This window comes from Lachnellula hyalina (genome assembly GCF_007821495.1).
Source record: "Lachnellula hyalina strain CBS 185.66 chromosome Unknown contig00111, whole genome shotgun sequence".
Classification (NCBI taxonomy): domain Eukaryota; kingdom Fungi; phylum Ascomycota; class Leotiomycetes; order Helotiales; family Lachnaceae; genus Lachnellula; species Lachnellula hyalina.
In genome coordinates, this window is record NW_022157225.1 from 70,782 (window position 1) to 86,630 (window position 15,849).

Here is a 15,849-nt window from a genome sequence, read left to right on the forward strand (position 1 = left end):
TTCTTCGAGCCGTCAAAGCTTAAACAGGCCGTCGGCATGCTATAGCTAGTCCCGGCAAGTACTGTTTGACTCCCGACGGACGCAGCCAAGTTGAGTTCTGGCACAGATAAACCGCCTCCTACTTGTAACCCCACTTTGATGTTCGCTTCTGGGACGATGTGTGTGAGATTTTGGAAGGCGTGCGAGAGGAGCTCGTCAACACTCGTGATGTTGGTGATCGGCTCACACTGCTTATTTACACCTGCGAGATTCGCTATCGTGATTTTCAAAGCAGGGAGATCGATGAATGCTCCGGCAGTCATACCTGCAAAGCAAGATCTCGGAGTCAGCATTATGTGATTTAGCAAGTTGTGGGGGTAGGTATAAGATTCCACGGGAGTTGAGGCGATGTTTCAGAGCAGTCGACTCTCAACACAATCTAGACTCAACAACTCCTAGGATTTTCACAGCAGGAGACGTTATTTCAAAAATGTGACTTACTCCCATCGCCACTTAAAATATCGATTCCCAGATCCAGCTCGGCGTGAAGACCGATGCCGAGCGTAAGGGAGATTGAGGGCGATGAAGCACTAAGGGGAATTGCGGATATCTGAGCATTATTGAAGCCTTGAGAAGAGGACTCGTTTAATTGTCCAACGTTTAAGAGGATTGACGAGTTATCGGGCACCTAGTCAAATGTCTGAGCTTCAGCTTCTGCTAAAGGGATGAAGAGAACATACTTTCAGATCAAACCCGTACGTAAAATCTATTGCTCCTTTGATTTCAAGACTTCCCGTTATTACTGGTCGAAAGAATGGGCCAATTGTTGCGATTCCTGGAATCTATGCTCTCGGAGTTAGATGATTCTAGGCTGCATGAGACAGTCAAATGCTAACCTCAAAGCCAGGCAGTCCAATACTCGTCAGTATCTTGTTGAAGGATTGGGTAGTTGACAAGGACAGAGTCGTATCGAGTTCAACATGTGCACCCAAATTGTTCGCTACAGCTCTGAAGAATCCTGTATTGATGAAATCTATCGCTTTTCCACCATCAGTTGTGGAGTTGCTGACGGTAAATTCTCCCTCTACAATATCTATCGTTCCACTAACGGAACAATTACTGCACTTGACGGTTGCTGAGTCGGTCACTGTGCCCACCCTGTAAGATTCATTAATACAATCCTTCCTACAGTAGAGTGTTACTCACGTATTGGATAGGGTAAATATTGCTTGGTTTGAGGGCACCTGAAACCCGACATCGGCGTGGATAGAAGAATTTGCATTTGGAGTGGATGTTGATGCGGCTGTCTGTGAGGTGGGAGATGATGCCGCTGCTCGTCGACGACGAAGACCCTCGTGAACTCGGAGAGAATCTTCTCCATACTGATCATAGCTCATGCCAAATTTCACAGTCATGGATTTATATGATTCTTTCCACTGGATCCGTCGGACAACAAACGCCGCTGTCAATGTTTCATGGTCATAGTGGACCTCGGATACCCTGTTGGTCTCAGAAAATCGGTCTATGATATCTCAAGAGGAATACATACAGGTATGGAGAGCGTTCGCCATCTTCATTGCACCCAAAATGAGAAGCGATAATCAAGAACTCTGAGATGCTATCCCAAGAGTCTCGCGCGGCATCGAACATATGGACCTCAGCGAATTCAACCTTGATGGTAGAGTCGAAGCACTGGATGTCCTTTAGATTCATCTCGATATCTTCCAGAATGAGTGCTGGAAGTCTGTACTCCATTGACGTCTTTGCAATCCTGGTCCTTCCTCCGTCCAGAACAGATGCATCTATCAAATGTGTCAAGGTGGGTTTCTTGGCTCGAATGGACAAAACCTACGGTCGGCATAGTGGTGTTCGCATTGATACTTTGGTTTTAAATCATCTTCTCTTTTTCGCAGGTTCGCCCGAACTGAAATTGCAGTCAATTTTGGAGAATTGATTCTTGGGATATCTCGAAGCGAGACCCCCGATTTGTCGATACTCGCATCGATGAGGCTACATAGAACTAAGAGAACCAGTGCTGCCGAACCCAGAGAGAACATAATTGACCTGCAATTTCTGATCTTGAGTGATTAAGAATAGGAACTTAGGACGAACGAGTAGAGAAAAAACAATCGGACTGCTAGCTTCGACATCTTGGGGGCAAGCATAGGTATTGTACCCCAAACACGGCACATATGTACAGTAGAAACGACAGAAACAATAGAACCTACCCTGGGAACCATCCTCACAAGGCTGAGTGATCAACACAAGGCACGAGTGGACACTCAAACGCGTCCAGAAAATCCTGCGTGTTAGATTGCCGGCTCACCTCCCAAAGTAAGCAGGTTCCGAACGCTGGCCCCGGATCTTTCAACTTTGCCTCCAGCATTTATAGGGCTTAGCAAATCCTTTGAATGCAAGCTTGCTACTTCTATGCAGTGTCCTGCATTGTTGGTGTAGTATTTATGTTTCAATTCTCCAACGAGGCTGTGTCTCACCTTATACGGCGTATGCACTCAGCCGCTATCCAAACTGTCGGGTCGAAGGATTCAGGGGCCATTGTTTTGCTACGCGAATCCTGAGCCCAGAAAACGAATCTTAGGGGGAAAAAAGTTACAATAGAAATTTGGAGGTTTGAAATAAATTAATGGTTGGCAAGTACAGTCGGATTTACAGAGGAATAAGCCGATTTGAGGTCAATCGCGCTTTTCTTTTTCGTCAACGCTATTAGCACAACAAGTCAATCTACTATTCCAAAATATTCAAGGCCAAACGACAATAATATGCACAGGCTGGTTCCACTCACGTAAAGCCATGCCTGAAAACATTTATTTTTGACCTAAAACATATTTACTGAAGGAAACATGTGTTAAGTTAAACTTCGCCACAGCCCTGCGGCTTTTGATCGCTTGGCCAAGATGCCCTGAAAATCCCCCAATACCGTCAAGATCTTCTTTAACAAGTGATACCGTGGGGGTAAGATGTAAAAGCCACCATAAATACAGCAGATGAGGAAGACCATGGTGGACGGGAAGGGACGGCATAAAAATTCAATACAGTATGTAAAGATTGAAATAAGCAATTTCTTTCAATAAAAACCCCATTCCTTCTGGAAACGGGAGTGGGTTGGGTTTACACCTGACGTTTGATTTATAATAGTGTTTATGATACGTGGATATAGTGTTGTACGGCCCTGCTGTACAAGTAGTTAAGATATATACCGAAACACTATACTTGAAATGTTCGGTTTACCAGTCGTAAAGTCCATTATCGTGTAAATGAAACATCATGTCGGCTTTTTTGCCTTTTGCTTTGCATTTCTTTTTGCCATACTTTGTAGAAGTGCATGCTGCTACACGTGAGATGATTTGCCATGTGTCTTATCAAGAGTATCTTTCCAACTCTTAGCTAGCTCCCCAGCTTATGACTATTCATTGCTATGGTATCTGACATGACTCTATCTACTCTTCTGACAATCCTTATGGTATTTGTAATAAAGTCTGCGGTTCCTTCCGCCAGTAATTGCCTCCGCACGGGTCTGACTTTCGGCCCCAGGCTACTGCATGCGACCGACATGTTCCTAAAATAGCAAGAGAAGCTCTCGTGGAGGAAATACAATGTCATTCCATGCATAAAAAAAACGACTCTGCACACTTTTAACTCCGCTCTAGAAACACTTATTTATTCTGGAAGATCGTTAAAGTCAATACACGGTGAGAGAAGTTGAAGATGTGGATCTGGGTAAAGTACCGACCTGGTGGGTACTCAAAACGGAACTTTATTCCTTGGAGTCTTTCGAAACCTTGCTTGATTGTCAGGATTATTGACATGAACTTTGCTGGGATGTATAGCTTCTAGTATAATGCCCCAAGTATAGCATCTCATTTGATTTTTATCTCGTTCTTTGCCTTCTCGTCAATTGAATCAGTTCGTGGAGGCTGCATCTCCAGGTCACTCTCTCCATTACCTCCATTCTCACTAGCAATCAGTTCAGATGCCTGCTGCTTCTCTTCTGCCCTTTGAAGACCCTTGTCCTTGATAAACACACACAAAGCTAGACAAACTCCTATGAGTGGCACCCAAAGAATGAAGACCGCTCTGGAGGCATCCATAAACGCATCTAAAACTCCAGTCTTCTGTACGGGGGTCAGATTCGTCACGTCTGGTATCTTCAATATCGCCGCTAAGAGTCCGGACTTGTACCCTGCTGGCAAAGGCGTTGATATTGAGTTGAGAGATGCCTTCAAGACGTTTGAGAATAATGCCGAAGAGATTGCCAATCCCAGAGCTCCACCAAGTGATCTGCTGAAGTTTCGAACACCTATGACTACTGCGCGATCTCTCTTCAAAGAGTGTGCTTGGGCGGCAACCAAGGTGGGTTGGAATACCCCTCCAACCCCGGATCCTTCAAGGAGTAGAATAATGGTTATTTGCCACCTGGGAGTAGTCCTGTCTAGCAGGAGAATCAGACCCACCCCCAGAGTCCACAGGAAATATCCTCCCCAGATGATTTCACCATATCTCTTCAAGCGGGAGACATATTGCCCCGTGAGAATCGACATTGTAGACTGCGCGGCCACGAAAGGGAGTGTAAGTGCAGCCGAGAGTATTGGCGAAAACTGCCTGACGTTTTGATAGTAGATAGGAAGGTAGTATAGGTGCGAGTAATACACGATTCCGAACAGGAAATTTTGGACCATGATGGCGCACACAGCTGGAATTTTGAAGATGTGTAAAGGCATCATAGGCATGACTGCGAACTTCCACTCGACGATAATGAAGAGAACCATCGAAATGCTCCCTAGAGTAAGCATGGAAATGACCATTGGACTGCTCCATTCGAAGTATGTGCCACCCCCTGAGATCGGGATGAGAAGCAGTAGAATGGCCACCGAACTTGACGCAATCCCGTAGTAATCAATCGATTTGACCTTCGCCTTCATATCGCCATGTACTTTGCTCGGCGGTAAAGTGAGGGCAATCATGCCTCCAGAGAGTACAGACATTGGGCAGGTAACCCAGAATAATCCTCGCCATGTCGATTTTTCAACAAAACCACCGGCCATAAAAGGTCCAATGGCATTGCCGAGTCCAACGCAACTGCCGAGAATGCCCTGGTACTTTCCCCTATTTTCAAGTGTTACAATGTCACTGACTATCATCATAGACAGCGCCGCAATTCCTCCATTGCCAACTCCTGATATGCCCCTAAAGGCATACAATTGCGGTCCAGTCTTTGCAAACGAGCATAGAATATCCCCCAGAGCTAAGCAGCCCACAGCAGAAATGAAGACGACCTTTCTTCCAATGATGTCTGAGAGCCTTCCATAGAGAACTTGGAAGACTGTATTTGCAATCAAGCTTGAGGTTCCAGCCCAAGCAATTGTTGTTGCGCAGTTGAGGTCTTTGCCGATTGTAGGCAATGCAATACCGATGGAATTTTGATCTATGTAGCTGATGAGAAGAGCAAAAGCAAGACCACAAAAGACGACAACGAGCTTGGCTTTTGGCAGGATGTTCGTATCGATCCTGACTAGTTCGTTGGCAGACATATCAAAAATGCAAACGCAGTAATAACGCAAAATGACCTCGCTAACGTAACAACCGACAATGCAATGAAGTGATCAGCTTGGAGAGAAACATGTGCCAAGAGTGGAAGTAAAAATGGCTTCTGTGATGAGATAAAAGAGGATTTTCTTAGTCTGATTCATAGACGCGGATACATGGCCCTAATTCGCACCCTTTTGGCAAACACCCTATCAGATTCACTGGTACCATGTTTTCTGTGATGATGTATGCAGACTAAAGCTCATGATACCGTTTTTACGGTTAGTTTCATCTTTGAAAGGCGTTGAGAGCGGACCTCCGCGAGAACTCCACTCTCGGGAGGCGCGCCTTTTCGGAGGTTGACGATGATCTCCGATTGCCAAAAGCATCAAGTGTCATCTTGCTTGCCTGCTATAGGGAGTCTGGGGTTGGAACCTCTTGAGACCCACCGGCATTATAAGAATATCTGGACTGACCGCCATATCATAGCTTGCCTGCATTGCAGCTCGCAATTTGCAAATGGGAAAGCAAAGCTGGAGAAGCTGCTTCGGCCCTTTGAGCAGAGCCACGGTACAGAGATATTTTGTCTGTTCTCACCTAATATGTAAGAGGCTATGCCGATGCTTTGCGGGAGTGAGGCTCGAAGTAGTGAATATTGATTACGGAGAGAAGACATTTATTTGATCAAGGTTTGACGTTTCAAATTGCAGCCTCGCTCAGCCTTGTACGTTTTAAGCGAGCTTCGTATGTGCTTCTACCTAGGTAGATAGTTAAGAACATCCTTTGACATTTAGCACTTCCACAAGCAATTGATGTTTGTCCTCCTCAATTGAACCTTTGAGATAAACCTCGGGATCCTCACCCCCCAGATACCAATATTCAAAGTCTATCTACTATTATGGCAAGCCCCTATGAAGGTACCTACCTACCCCTCCTCCTCAAACTTCTACTACCCCTCTAACACCATTCAGTTGAACATGGCATAAAGCCCAGCACAACCACGAAACCCACTCGACGCCCTTCAATGTCCTCCTTCTTCGCCCAACTCTCCCAAATCGAAACCACAAACCCGCATGCCCAGCCCACCCCCGTGGAAGTGAGCGCCGCCGAGCGCCTCCTCCAAGACCAACTGACCACGCTCCGGCTCTCCGCACCCACCGAGTCCAACCAAGCGCTCCTGACAGAACTAATCTCCGCAATTGAAATGCAAATCGAGCACCCCCCAGAGAAGGCCGCTGGAGTGCCGCAGTCGTATCTGGATGAGCTGGATCGGGTGCCGAAGAAGCTGTTGAAGAAGACTGATACGTGTCCGATTTGTGGAGAGGCGTTCTTGGATGATGAGTACCCGCTTGTGGTGCAGTTGCCGTGTCATAAGACGCACCGGTTTGATCTGGATTGTGTGGGGCCTTGGTTGAGGATGCAGGGGACGTGTCCGTTGGATCGGAAGGAATTGATGAAGAAGAAAGAGGTTCCCAAGCCGGTTGAGGATGATGAGGAAGAGGATGATGGTGGGATGTATGCTTAGGGGAAGTGAGGGGGTGGGGTGTGGATTTATCTAGCATGAGCATGGCGTTTGGGAAGTATTTCTGGGTAAATGAGATGATTGGTAGTTGGAGCTTGTAGATGATACTCTCTCAGATATGAGATGAATACCATAGTATGTCATTTGGAATATGACCTTCCAAATGTTTGCCTTGAGGTTGTGAGCTTGCCTCCTTCCATTGACAATGTCGAGCCGCCTAGAATCTCTCAAGTCTGCTACCTAGTCGACGACAGCCAAATCGGCATGTGGAAATCGTCTTGTTACCCTGAACTAGCAATGCGTATATGTAGAATATTCCAATGCCTCGATAAGCGTATCAGGCCCATTATCTTGTCTGAACATTACGGATGAGCCGCTCTAGAGGGCCCTGAGTTGTAGTGAGACGATAGACAAAGTTTATAACTCTCACATCTCTTATGCCATCTTTCATATAGCTTTGTATTTGCATGATCTATCTCAGTGAAACATTTCCGAACAGAAATAGTCCAACCCCACACTAGTTTGTTGCAGGCAGTCACACGGCGTCACTGAGCCCAATGTTGAAAGATGGGCAATGAAAGGCGAGCTCTATTAAGAGCATACCGAGAAAATGCAGCAAATGTGCGTCGTTATACTAACCAGCATCTTTATGAAAAAAAACCATTCCCTCCCCTCTCACGTTCTCCCACCTTAAGCCTTGCTCTGCTGGCTCTCAATGTACTTGTATGCACCGAAAGCCGCAGCACCACCGAGAAGAATGATAGCGTAGAGACCAACCCCCAATCCGGTACCTGATTGTGTCGATGAGGTAGTGGTCGTGGCTGCTGCCTTGGGCTTTGGGTCTCCCGGCTAAACAGAATGGTGATTAGTATTTTGGTTTCAGAGGCTATGATTCATATGGGGTGGTATTACCTGGCGCTTCAAGGTTCCGATCAACAGACCGTCCAAGATCTCTCGTGCCTCGTCGCTGTGTCCGACATCTTCGAATGCCTCGGTTGCGTCTAGTCCACCAACATCTAGAAGAACTTCTTCTCCGCCACTGCAAGTAGGTTAATTAAGGTCCTCTAATGGATTTCCTTGAGGTGGAGAGAAATAAGGCGTAGGAATGGGATGCATAAGGGGGCCATTTCCACAAGGTGTCGTTGTCGACAGCTTGGCCCGCAGCTCTCGCAATAGGCAATTATCCATTCACAGATGCTATCAAACACACGCAGGTACGTTTGCTATCCTCAAGAACTTCTCCGACCGCCACGAAAGGTGGCCGTATCTGCCTGCCCACCTGTTGTATTGCCACCCCAAAGACGAAATATAGACTTACGGATGCTCATCAACGAAACTGCTGGAGTTGTAGACCTTATCGTGGATCACCAAGTAGAGATCCTTCTTGCTCGCATGCTCAGCGACTTGAGCGTAGGTGAGTTCTGCAGACATGGCGGCGGCCTGGAATCTTTATCTCCTTTCGGCAATTCCGAATCGTAAGGGTATCGAAGATGGCGTCTAAAGCACAATCACAGACGTGCGTGGGTTGGAAGAGACTGATGGGTGGCGGTGGACAATTGGGAGACTGGAGGCTGTATGTAACGTTGGTGGGAATCGAGACGAATTTACAATCAATCTGTTGAAGGATATCCCGAGGAGAGCTTTCAGTCCGAATCTATGCCGCGGGTTAACACTAGCTCCACTTGTCAGGTCAGCAAAAGACACTCCTTTACTATTGGCTACTTGTCACAAATCAGGAAGCTATTTTATTTCCTACTTTGGAATAATAAGCTGAGCCTTAACCTTAACTCAATCCCCGCTCGATATTGCTATTTTCAGGTAGTAGACAAACATCGAAGAATTTTAATCCTAGTTGTAGTAAGTCCCTATCTTTTTTATCTTATGAGGAACTGAACTACCACGAAGCATTCGGAATCTCCTGGCTCCGATGTTTCCTCGTACAGTACACCGAAAAGCCCAACCCTGTATATACCAATGCATCGCATTTGCTGCACCACCCCGGAAAATGAGAGCATCCGACTCCGTGTGATACGTATAACAACCTTTGGTTTAGAACTCCACCCATGTTATTTGTAGAAACACCTAACTACTCTACTACTGCAGCTTCGCACTCGTTTACCGTTTTGAACTCCCGCCTCCTATATCTTGCCCCAGTCTATACCCCGCAATCTTGTCCCACTCAATCTTTTGCCTAGTGATTGGTAATTGCCTCCTCAACCCCTTGAAGGCCCCCTCACTCAGGTTATTAAAACCCTTGTTGATCTCCTCTTGATACTTCTTTTCCGCAATCGTGATTTCCCTGATGATTGTGCTGGCAGATGCCAAGGACACTGACGCTGAAACTGGCTTCGTGGTTAAGAGTCGAACGTTTCCGTCTTCGTAGTAGTGTACGTCGACTTTGATGCTACCAGTGAGAGATGAAGATGAGGGCGAGAAGATATAGAGTGAACGCCAACGGCCGTTCCTGCTTGTATCAGCTATGAAGCGTGTTTTTGTTAAGGCCCGGCTCACCAGAAGTTGTTCGGGCTGTATTTGTTGGCAACCACCACTGCGGCAATCTTAGAGTCATCTTCAATAGGATATACACCATATGAGGCACTGGGATAGTGTTCTTTGACGTGGGTGCTGAGGCTCTTTAGAAGGGATTTCCTGTCGGACTTATTAGCTTCGGTCATGCTGTATATTGTCATTAAACGCACACAAGATCTGACTGGCTGCTTTCTAAAACATGGCTTTGGACGCCGCTTGCTTTCTGGTCTTATCAGCAGCTATATACCATCGCAAGCCCTGGGCATATACCTGTGTGCTGTGATCGAAAACGAAGCTGGATGAGCTCTCAACATCGTAGTATTTTCCGTCTCCGAGAGAATTGTACGAGCTGACTATGACCTGTTGTATTCTATCAGCACCCTTCTATTCCACAGCCCCGCGAAAGAGAACCGACACTTTGGCTGCTTCCAGGCAGCTTGACAGTTGCGAACTGTTCCTCATTGTATTTCTCGAATGCGGGTCCAAGCTGAGAGGCAAGACTAGGGGTATCGATTGTAAGAGCTTTGATGTCTAGGCAACTATCTTCAGTAACGAGTTCGAGGATCGCAGGAGGAAGTAGTACCGGCAATAACATCTGCAAGCTAGAAAGAGATCAGTCGGTGCCTTTTCCCGTAGATCGTTTGTTGACTTACCTCTCCTGGAGGGGCTCCTTCCACAAATGAGGAGACTGTGGCTAATGGGGACGCCATTGCAAAGAAATTGAAAAGGGAAATACACTTCGCGACTACTTCGTGAAGCTCCGGTATGAGCTTCTGCTGCGATCCTGAGGAATGAGACAAGCCCAATGCGTGTACCTTCTAAAGCTTAAACCCCTCGATTGTGGCTGAAACTGCGATGTGGCTTAATTCACGTGACCATAATTACCATTTTCTTAATCACTAGCACAAAGTGTTAATTAGAGTCTTGACTTGTTATGGACATTATGTTCTAAGGCTTGTTTGGTAGGGTGGTGCAGCCTGGAATCATTGTAATAACTCGTGGCGTGGCTAATAAATGGCAGCAGGGAGGGGTTGCTATTTACATTATATTAAGAAGTTCTACGCCGAGTCGCAGATCGTAAATCTATTGCCAATGTGAAGAGGATATTATTTTTAAGCTTGCGGAGAGGTGGCAGTGAAGCCACTCATTTTAGAAGGTATCATAGTGCTACAACTTCACACTGCAGTCATTCGCCTATCCAATGCAATAAGTTCTGACTTTTCCAAAATGCTTTGTTTGTTATGTGTTGTGATAGCTAGGCTATCTAATCTCTGAACAATGCTTACCTAGTTCAATACTCTATCGCCTTCTTAATTTTATCATACACCCCTATTCAAAGTTAGTTATTCGTTTTTCGCGCGTCTCTTTCAACACTTACTCGCAACATCTGGGATATTAAACCTCTCAAACAATAATCCCATATGTATACTCCACCCAGCCACCCTCATCACAGGTGCTTCAAGTCGGAGAAAAGTCTCTTTATCCTCCTGAATACTCGCGGCGACTTCAGCTCCTATGCCAGCGTTGACCATGCTCTCATGGACCACCAGGCACCTGCCGGTCTTTTGTACACTCTTCAGCACACATTCTTTGTCCCAAGGATATACCGTCCGAAGGTCAATCAGCTCTATGCTGATGCCGAAATCTTTCTCTGCCTTCTCGATGGCTGCGCTGCAGGTGTAAAGAGGGTGGCCGTAAGAAACAATAGTGAGATTCTTTCCTTCCTTCAAGATTTCGGCCTTTGATAATGGAAGGGTGTACAAAGCAGTTGGAACCTGTTCAACTGCAGCTCGATACAAGGCTTTTGGTTCCATGAAAACACAAGGATCGCCACTTGCTATCGCGGAAAGTAGCAAGCCCTTAGCTTGGATGGGAGATCTAGGCATTATGACTCGTAGACCCGGGATGTGTGTGAACAGACTTTCGGGAGACTGAGAATGATATCTATGTACCATTAGTGACGTCCGCGTATAATATCGCATAGACTCACAGAGCTCCATGCCCGACACCACCACAAGGCATCCGAACCGTCAGTCCTCCAACATGTCTCCCCTCAGTACCATCCCTATATCTGAACTTCGCAGCTTCATTAACCAATTGATCAAAAGCCGGATACACATAATCCGCAAACTGAATTTCAGCCACAGCCTTCATCCCTTCCGCAGCAGCACCAATCGCAAATCCTACAATACCCTGTTCACTCAATGGTGTATTGAAAACTCTCTCACTCCCATAGTTCTCCGCAAGCTTCATACTGCATCGAAAGACCCCACCGAAAGCAACATCTTCGCCGAAGAGGATAACCGAATCGTCCTCAGCCAGAGAAAGGGAGAGAGCATCGTTGATCGATTGAAAGAGGTTCATTCGCTTTGTAGTTCCATTCCGTACTTCGGGAGAGAGTTCAGGGTTCTGTAGAGCAGATTGGGAACTGTGGGCGAGGAGCGGGGTTGTAGCGTAGTCTGTGGAGATGTTCAGGCGGGCATTTGGAGGAAGTGTTGAGTAGAGACGGTGTGTTTGTGTCTTCAAAACATTGTTGAAAGGAAATTTTGAGGAGGTTATCCCTCGTCCATACATTCTAGCTGTTGACTGCATGCTGTGTAGGTCGCACAACAGAATATAAGAAGGTATTCATGGTTGATAGTTGTAGGTCGAATTGAGGGGGTGTTAGAAGGTCATACATAGCCGATACTACCCGCCCCCGCCATCTTATCTGTGAAGCTAGAATATGAGCATTTTAACTCTCATGCAAATTTCGAAAAAGGAAAGGGAAAAAGGGAAAAAGGGAAAAAGAAAAAAAGGAAGGGCTCTGAATTATTTACAATGGACTATTGTGAAACGATAAAACTTGGCGGTCTCAAAATCTATCTACGCTGGGACATTCGTCCGTACGCATCCACATGGTGGATCGCTTTCTAAGATATCGACTCGGCGATAATTGCCCTGCCAACGGTTGAAAGTAAATTCAAGTGGATGCATCTAGAAAGACACGCAATGGCGTCGTCAATGCCAGCAAGCCATTCAGTTTCTTGTACAATATTCATGTTTCTTATTTATAGCGAATTGTTTTGAAATTTAGACGCAAAGCACAGCTCACCGAATAGCGACAGCGAAAGATATGGCTCCTCGCGAATCACCGCGTCCACGAAAACGCCATCGCCATCACAATGACAAAAGGAGGTCGCAGGGTGGGACACCGAGGAGATCGAGACATGAAGCAACATCTTCTCATACAGAATCGCAGGCATTATCTGCAGATTCCTTAGCAAAGCTGAACCAACTCAATCAACGGGAGAGAACAAAACCTCAAGAAGTTACACCGAAGAAAACAAGGCGGAAACGGGAAAGAGAAGTAGTCGATGAGCAGATTGTGGTAGAGAGGAGTAGGAAACAACATAAGAGAAAGAAGCGGAGGGTAGTCAGTGGAGCTCTACTAGAAGAGGGGAACGGAGAGAAGCTGAGAGGATTGAGAGGTGGAGCCAGGTCAGAAGAGCAGTACCAAGAGGGGGAAAGTCGAAAAAAGAAGTTCTGTAGGTCACCATCCTACTGTAAAAGTCGAACCAGATACTAATTTGTCATAAGGGATAATTGGTGTGGTTGCTTTGGTGGTATTGATCATTATAATTGTTGTCGCCGTGGTGGTGAGCAAAAAGAAGAGTGGAGGAAGCTCAAACTCGAGCTCAAATTCAACAAGCGAAGCCGGTAAACCATCGAACTCGAATCTCAACGGAATTGACGAATCGAGTATTCCAGCCGGGGCGAAAGGGACAGATCTTGACCCGTTTTCTTGGTACGATACAACAGACTTCAATGTTACTTATACAAATGAGACAGTGGGGGATCTTCCAATCATGGGCTTGAACTCTACTTGGGATGATTCGACGACTGCAAATCCAAATGTTCCAGCAATTGGATCTGCTTGGGGATCGTACGAAGATAGGCCAGCGCGAGGGGTGAATATTGGAGGATGGCTTTCCCTGGAACCTTTTATCACTCCATCACTCTTCAGCGGCGGTATTGTTGATGAATACACCTTGACTCAATCGTTAGGAACGAATGCAAAAGCAACCCTGGAAAAGCATTACGCTACCTTTGTGAGCGAGCAAACGTTTAAGGATATAGCTGATGCTGGGCTTGATCATGTACGAATACCATTTTCGTACTGGGCTGTGGTCACCTACGACGGTGATCCATATGTCTACAGGACTTCTTGGAGATACTTGTTACGGGGCATTGAGTGGGCGCGAAAATATGGACTTCGGATCAATTTAGATGTCCATGGACTACCTGGAAGCCAGAATGGATGGAATCACAGCGGGCGTTTAGGACCCATTGGATGGCTAAATGGTACAGATGGCACTCTCAATGCACAAAGATCACTCGACCTCCACGACCGACTCTCAAAATTCTTTGCCCAGGATCGTTACAAGAACATTATCGCCTTCTACGGTTTGTGTAATGAGCCCAAAATGACCGCTCTCAATACCACAGATGTGTTAGATTGGACCACCAGCGCTTTCACCACAGTCCGCAACAACGGCATTGACGCCTATGTCGTCTTTGGCGACGGCTTCATGGGCCTCGCTAATTGGCAGGGCAAATTACAAGGCAACAGCGGCCTAATTCTTGATGTACACCAATATGTAATTTTCAATGCGGATCAGATAGCCTACAACCACAGCAAGAAAGTCACCTATGTCTGCAGCGACACTGGTGGCGGATGGATCCAGCAGTCTGAGCAGAGCATGAATGTCGCCACTGGTTTTGGGCCTACCATCTTCGCCGAATGGTCGCAAGCCGACACAGACTGCGCACCAAATTTGAACAACGTTGGCGCCGGCACTCGCTGGGAAGGAGACTACGACATCGGCGACTCGAGCACCACGGTATCGTCTCCTGACTGCCCCACCAAGAACTCTCAGTGCTCGTGTGACAGCGCGAACGGGGATCCAAGTACGTATAGTGATACGTACAAGCAGTTCTTACAGATGTTTGCCGAGGCGCAGATGGCGAGTTTTGAGAAGGGCTGGGGATGGTTCTACTGGACTTGGGTTACAGAGGATGCGACACAGTGGAGTTATCAGTTGGGTATGGCAGCTGGTATACTGCCTAAGAAAGCGTATGCGCCTGATTTTAACTGTTCTTCAACCGTCCCGAGTTTTTCGGGCCTGCCGGAGACCTATTGATGAAGGCTGGTATATATGACGAATTGAACGAGATATAAATTGATGATTACGTCTAAATAAGGGAATAGGTCTGGCAGCTCGGTGGCGTTTGGGAAGCAAGGAGTCCTGTTGAATAATCATGTGAATAGCTATTTAAATCAAATACTGCGTCCGCTTTTTCAAAAAATGAACAATTCCATATCAGTATGGGACTTACATCATACCTAAACTAGCTACTTTCACTGCTATGATATATATACACATGGCTTTGCAGCAGTCATCATCTCGTTTTGAAGAACATTCCCCTTTTCGCTTCGCTTAATCCCATTCTCCGCTTTTCTCGCATCGCCTTATCCGTCGTCGTATCTTTGCTTATAGATTTGCCGAAGCAATATACAGCTTTTCTTTCCTCTCTCTCGGTCGATACCAGGTTCTTGGATTTACGAAGAGCTACTTGACGCAGACCATATGCGCAGTGGAAAACAGGCGCCTACTCCGTATAGGCGGTTAGAAGAGAGTTGCTGTGCCGCTATGGTAACAAGGGGCCTGTGCACTTCCAAATTTAGCTTTATATCGCTTCATATATTTTTGTTGTCTGATTGGATCCATGTTACATTTTGAATTTAGACTTCTTTAATCCGCAACTCTCTGAAGATTATCACAAGTCCTAATAATAATCTACAATTCGTAAGTTTACTGGAACTTGACTTTCTATTTATATATATGCTGAGGCTGAGCCCCTAAAGTCTTGGCAGCCTGCGGCACAGTTTGTGATGGCAGGACATGATTTGACGTCTTGTACGAAGTACGAGCGGGCTTATGTAGCCCACCGTTAGCAATGTTCCTTTGGATAAGGCTGCACCGACCTGGTGGACCTACCTTGAATATATTTTTTCTGAATCTACACATCTCCTCAGTCGTTCGAAAATGATTGACAATCAGAGACGGAACATGACCATAATATAAGCAAATCGCGCTGGTTCAAACGGTTCAAACATGCCCGGCATGGAGAGAATATCACGACGACCGTTATCAGCATCAGCTCCTACCGATGTTTCTTTACTCGGCCATTCAAGCAAAATGTACAAGAGTATTCCCACCAGCAATATTGAA

General features: G+C 46.2%; 7 protein-coding genes across 7 annotated transcripts; 2 read left to right on the forward strand and 5 right to left on the reverse strand.

Annotated features, from left to right (window-relative positions):
• Positions 1–3,857: 3,857 nt before the first annotated feature.
• On the reverse strand, positions 3,858–5,528 carry LHYA1_G006136 (putative transporter; the record flags this gene model as incomplete). Its single annotated transcript, XM_031151076.1, has 1 exon — positions 3,858–5,528. The coding sequence occupies one exon, from the start codon at positions 5,526–5,528 to the stop codon at positions 3,858–3,860; it is 1,671 nt and encodes a 556-aa protein (XP_031003742.1).
• An 893-nt stretch (positions 5,529–6,421) lies between these two features.
• YBR062C (putative RING finger protein) lies at positions 6,422–7,048 on the forward strand (the record flags this gene model as incomplete). Its single annotated transcript, XM_031151077.1, has 2 exons — positions 6,422–6,440; positions 6,495–7,048. The coding sequence occupies 2 exons, from the start codon at positions 6,422–6,424 to the stop codon at positions 7,046–7,048; spliced, it is 573 nt and encodes a 190-aa protein (XP_031003743.1).
• A 687-nt stretch (positions 7,049–7,735) lies between these two features.
• On the reverse strand, positions 7,736–8,476 carry B23L21.190 (putative cytochrome b5; the record flags this gene model as incomplete). The annotated part of the gene is made up of 3 exons (XM_031151078.1): positions 7,736–7,894; positions 7,958–8,084; positions 8,364–8,476. The coding sequence occupies 3 exons, from the start codon at positions 8,474–8,476 to the stop codon at positions 7,736–7,738; spliced, it is 399 nt and encodes a 132-aa protein (XP_031003746.1).
• A 684-nt stretch (positions 8,477–9,160) lies between these two features.
• fac-1 (F-actin-capping protein subunit alpha) lies at positions 9,161–10,284 on the reverse strand (the record flags this gene model as incomplete). The annotated part of the gene is made up of 6 exons (XM_031151079.1): positions 9,161–9,509; positions 9,557–9,694; positions 9,745–9,797; positions 9,845–9,934; positions 9,990–10,169; positions 10,228–10,284. 6 exons carry the CDS (start codon positions 10,282–10,284, stop codon positions 9,161–9,163), a joined length of 867 nt encoding a protein of 288 aa, XP_031003747.1.
• Positions 10,285–10,865: 581 nt separating this feature from the next.
• BCKDHB_1 (2-oxoisovalerate dehydrogenase subunit beta, mitochondrial) lies at positions 10,866–11,460 on the reverse strand (the record flags this gene model as incomplete). Its single annotated transcript, XM_031151080.1, has 2 exons — positions 10,866–10,903; positions 10,953–11,460. 2 exons carry the CDS (start codon positions 11,458–11,460, stop codon positions 10,866–10,868), a joined length of 546 nt encoding a protein of 181 aa, XP_031003757.1.
• A 100-nt stretch (positions 11,461–11,560) lies between these two features.
• BCKDHB_0 (2-oxoisovalerate dehydrogenase subunit beta, mitochondrial) lies at positions 11,561–12,279 on the reverse strand (the record flags this gene model as incomplete). Its single annotated transcript, XM_031151081.1, has 2 exons — positions 11,561–12,094; positions 12,253–12,279. The coding sequence occupies 2 exons, from the start codon at positions 12,277–12,279 to the stop codon at positions 11,561–11,563; spliced, it is 561 nt and encodes a 186-aa protein (XP_031003756.1).
• A 410-nt stretch (positions 12,280–12,689) lies between these two features.
• exgD (putative glucan 1,3-beta-glucosidase D) lies at positions 12,690–14,757 on the forward strand (the record flags this gene model as incomplete). The annotated part of the gene is made up of 2 exons (XM_031151082.1): positions 12,690–13,101; positions 13,154–14,757. 2 exons carry the CDS (start codon positions 12,690–12,692, stop codon positions 14,755–14,757), a joined length of 2,016 nt encoding a protein of 671 aa, XP_031003755.1.
• Between the last annotated feature and the right edge of the window lie 1,092 nt (positions 14,758–15,849).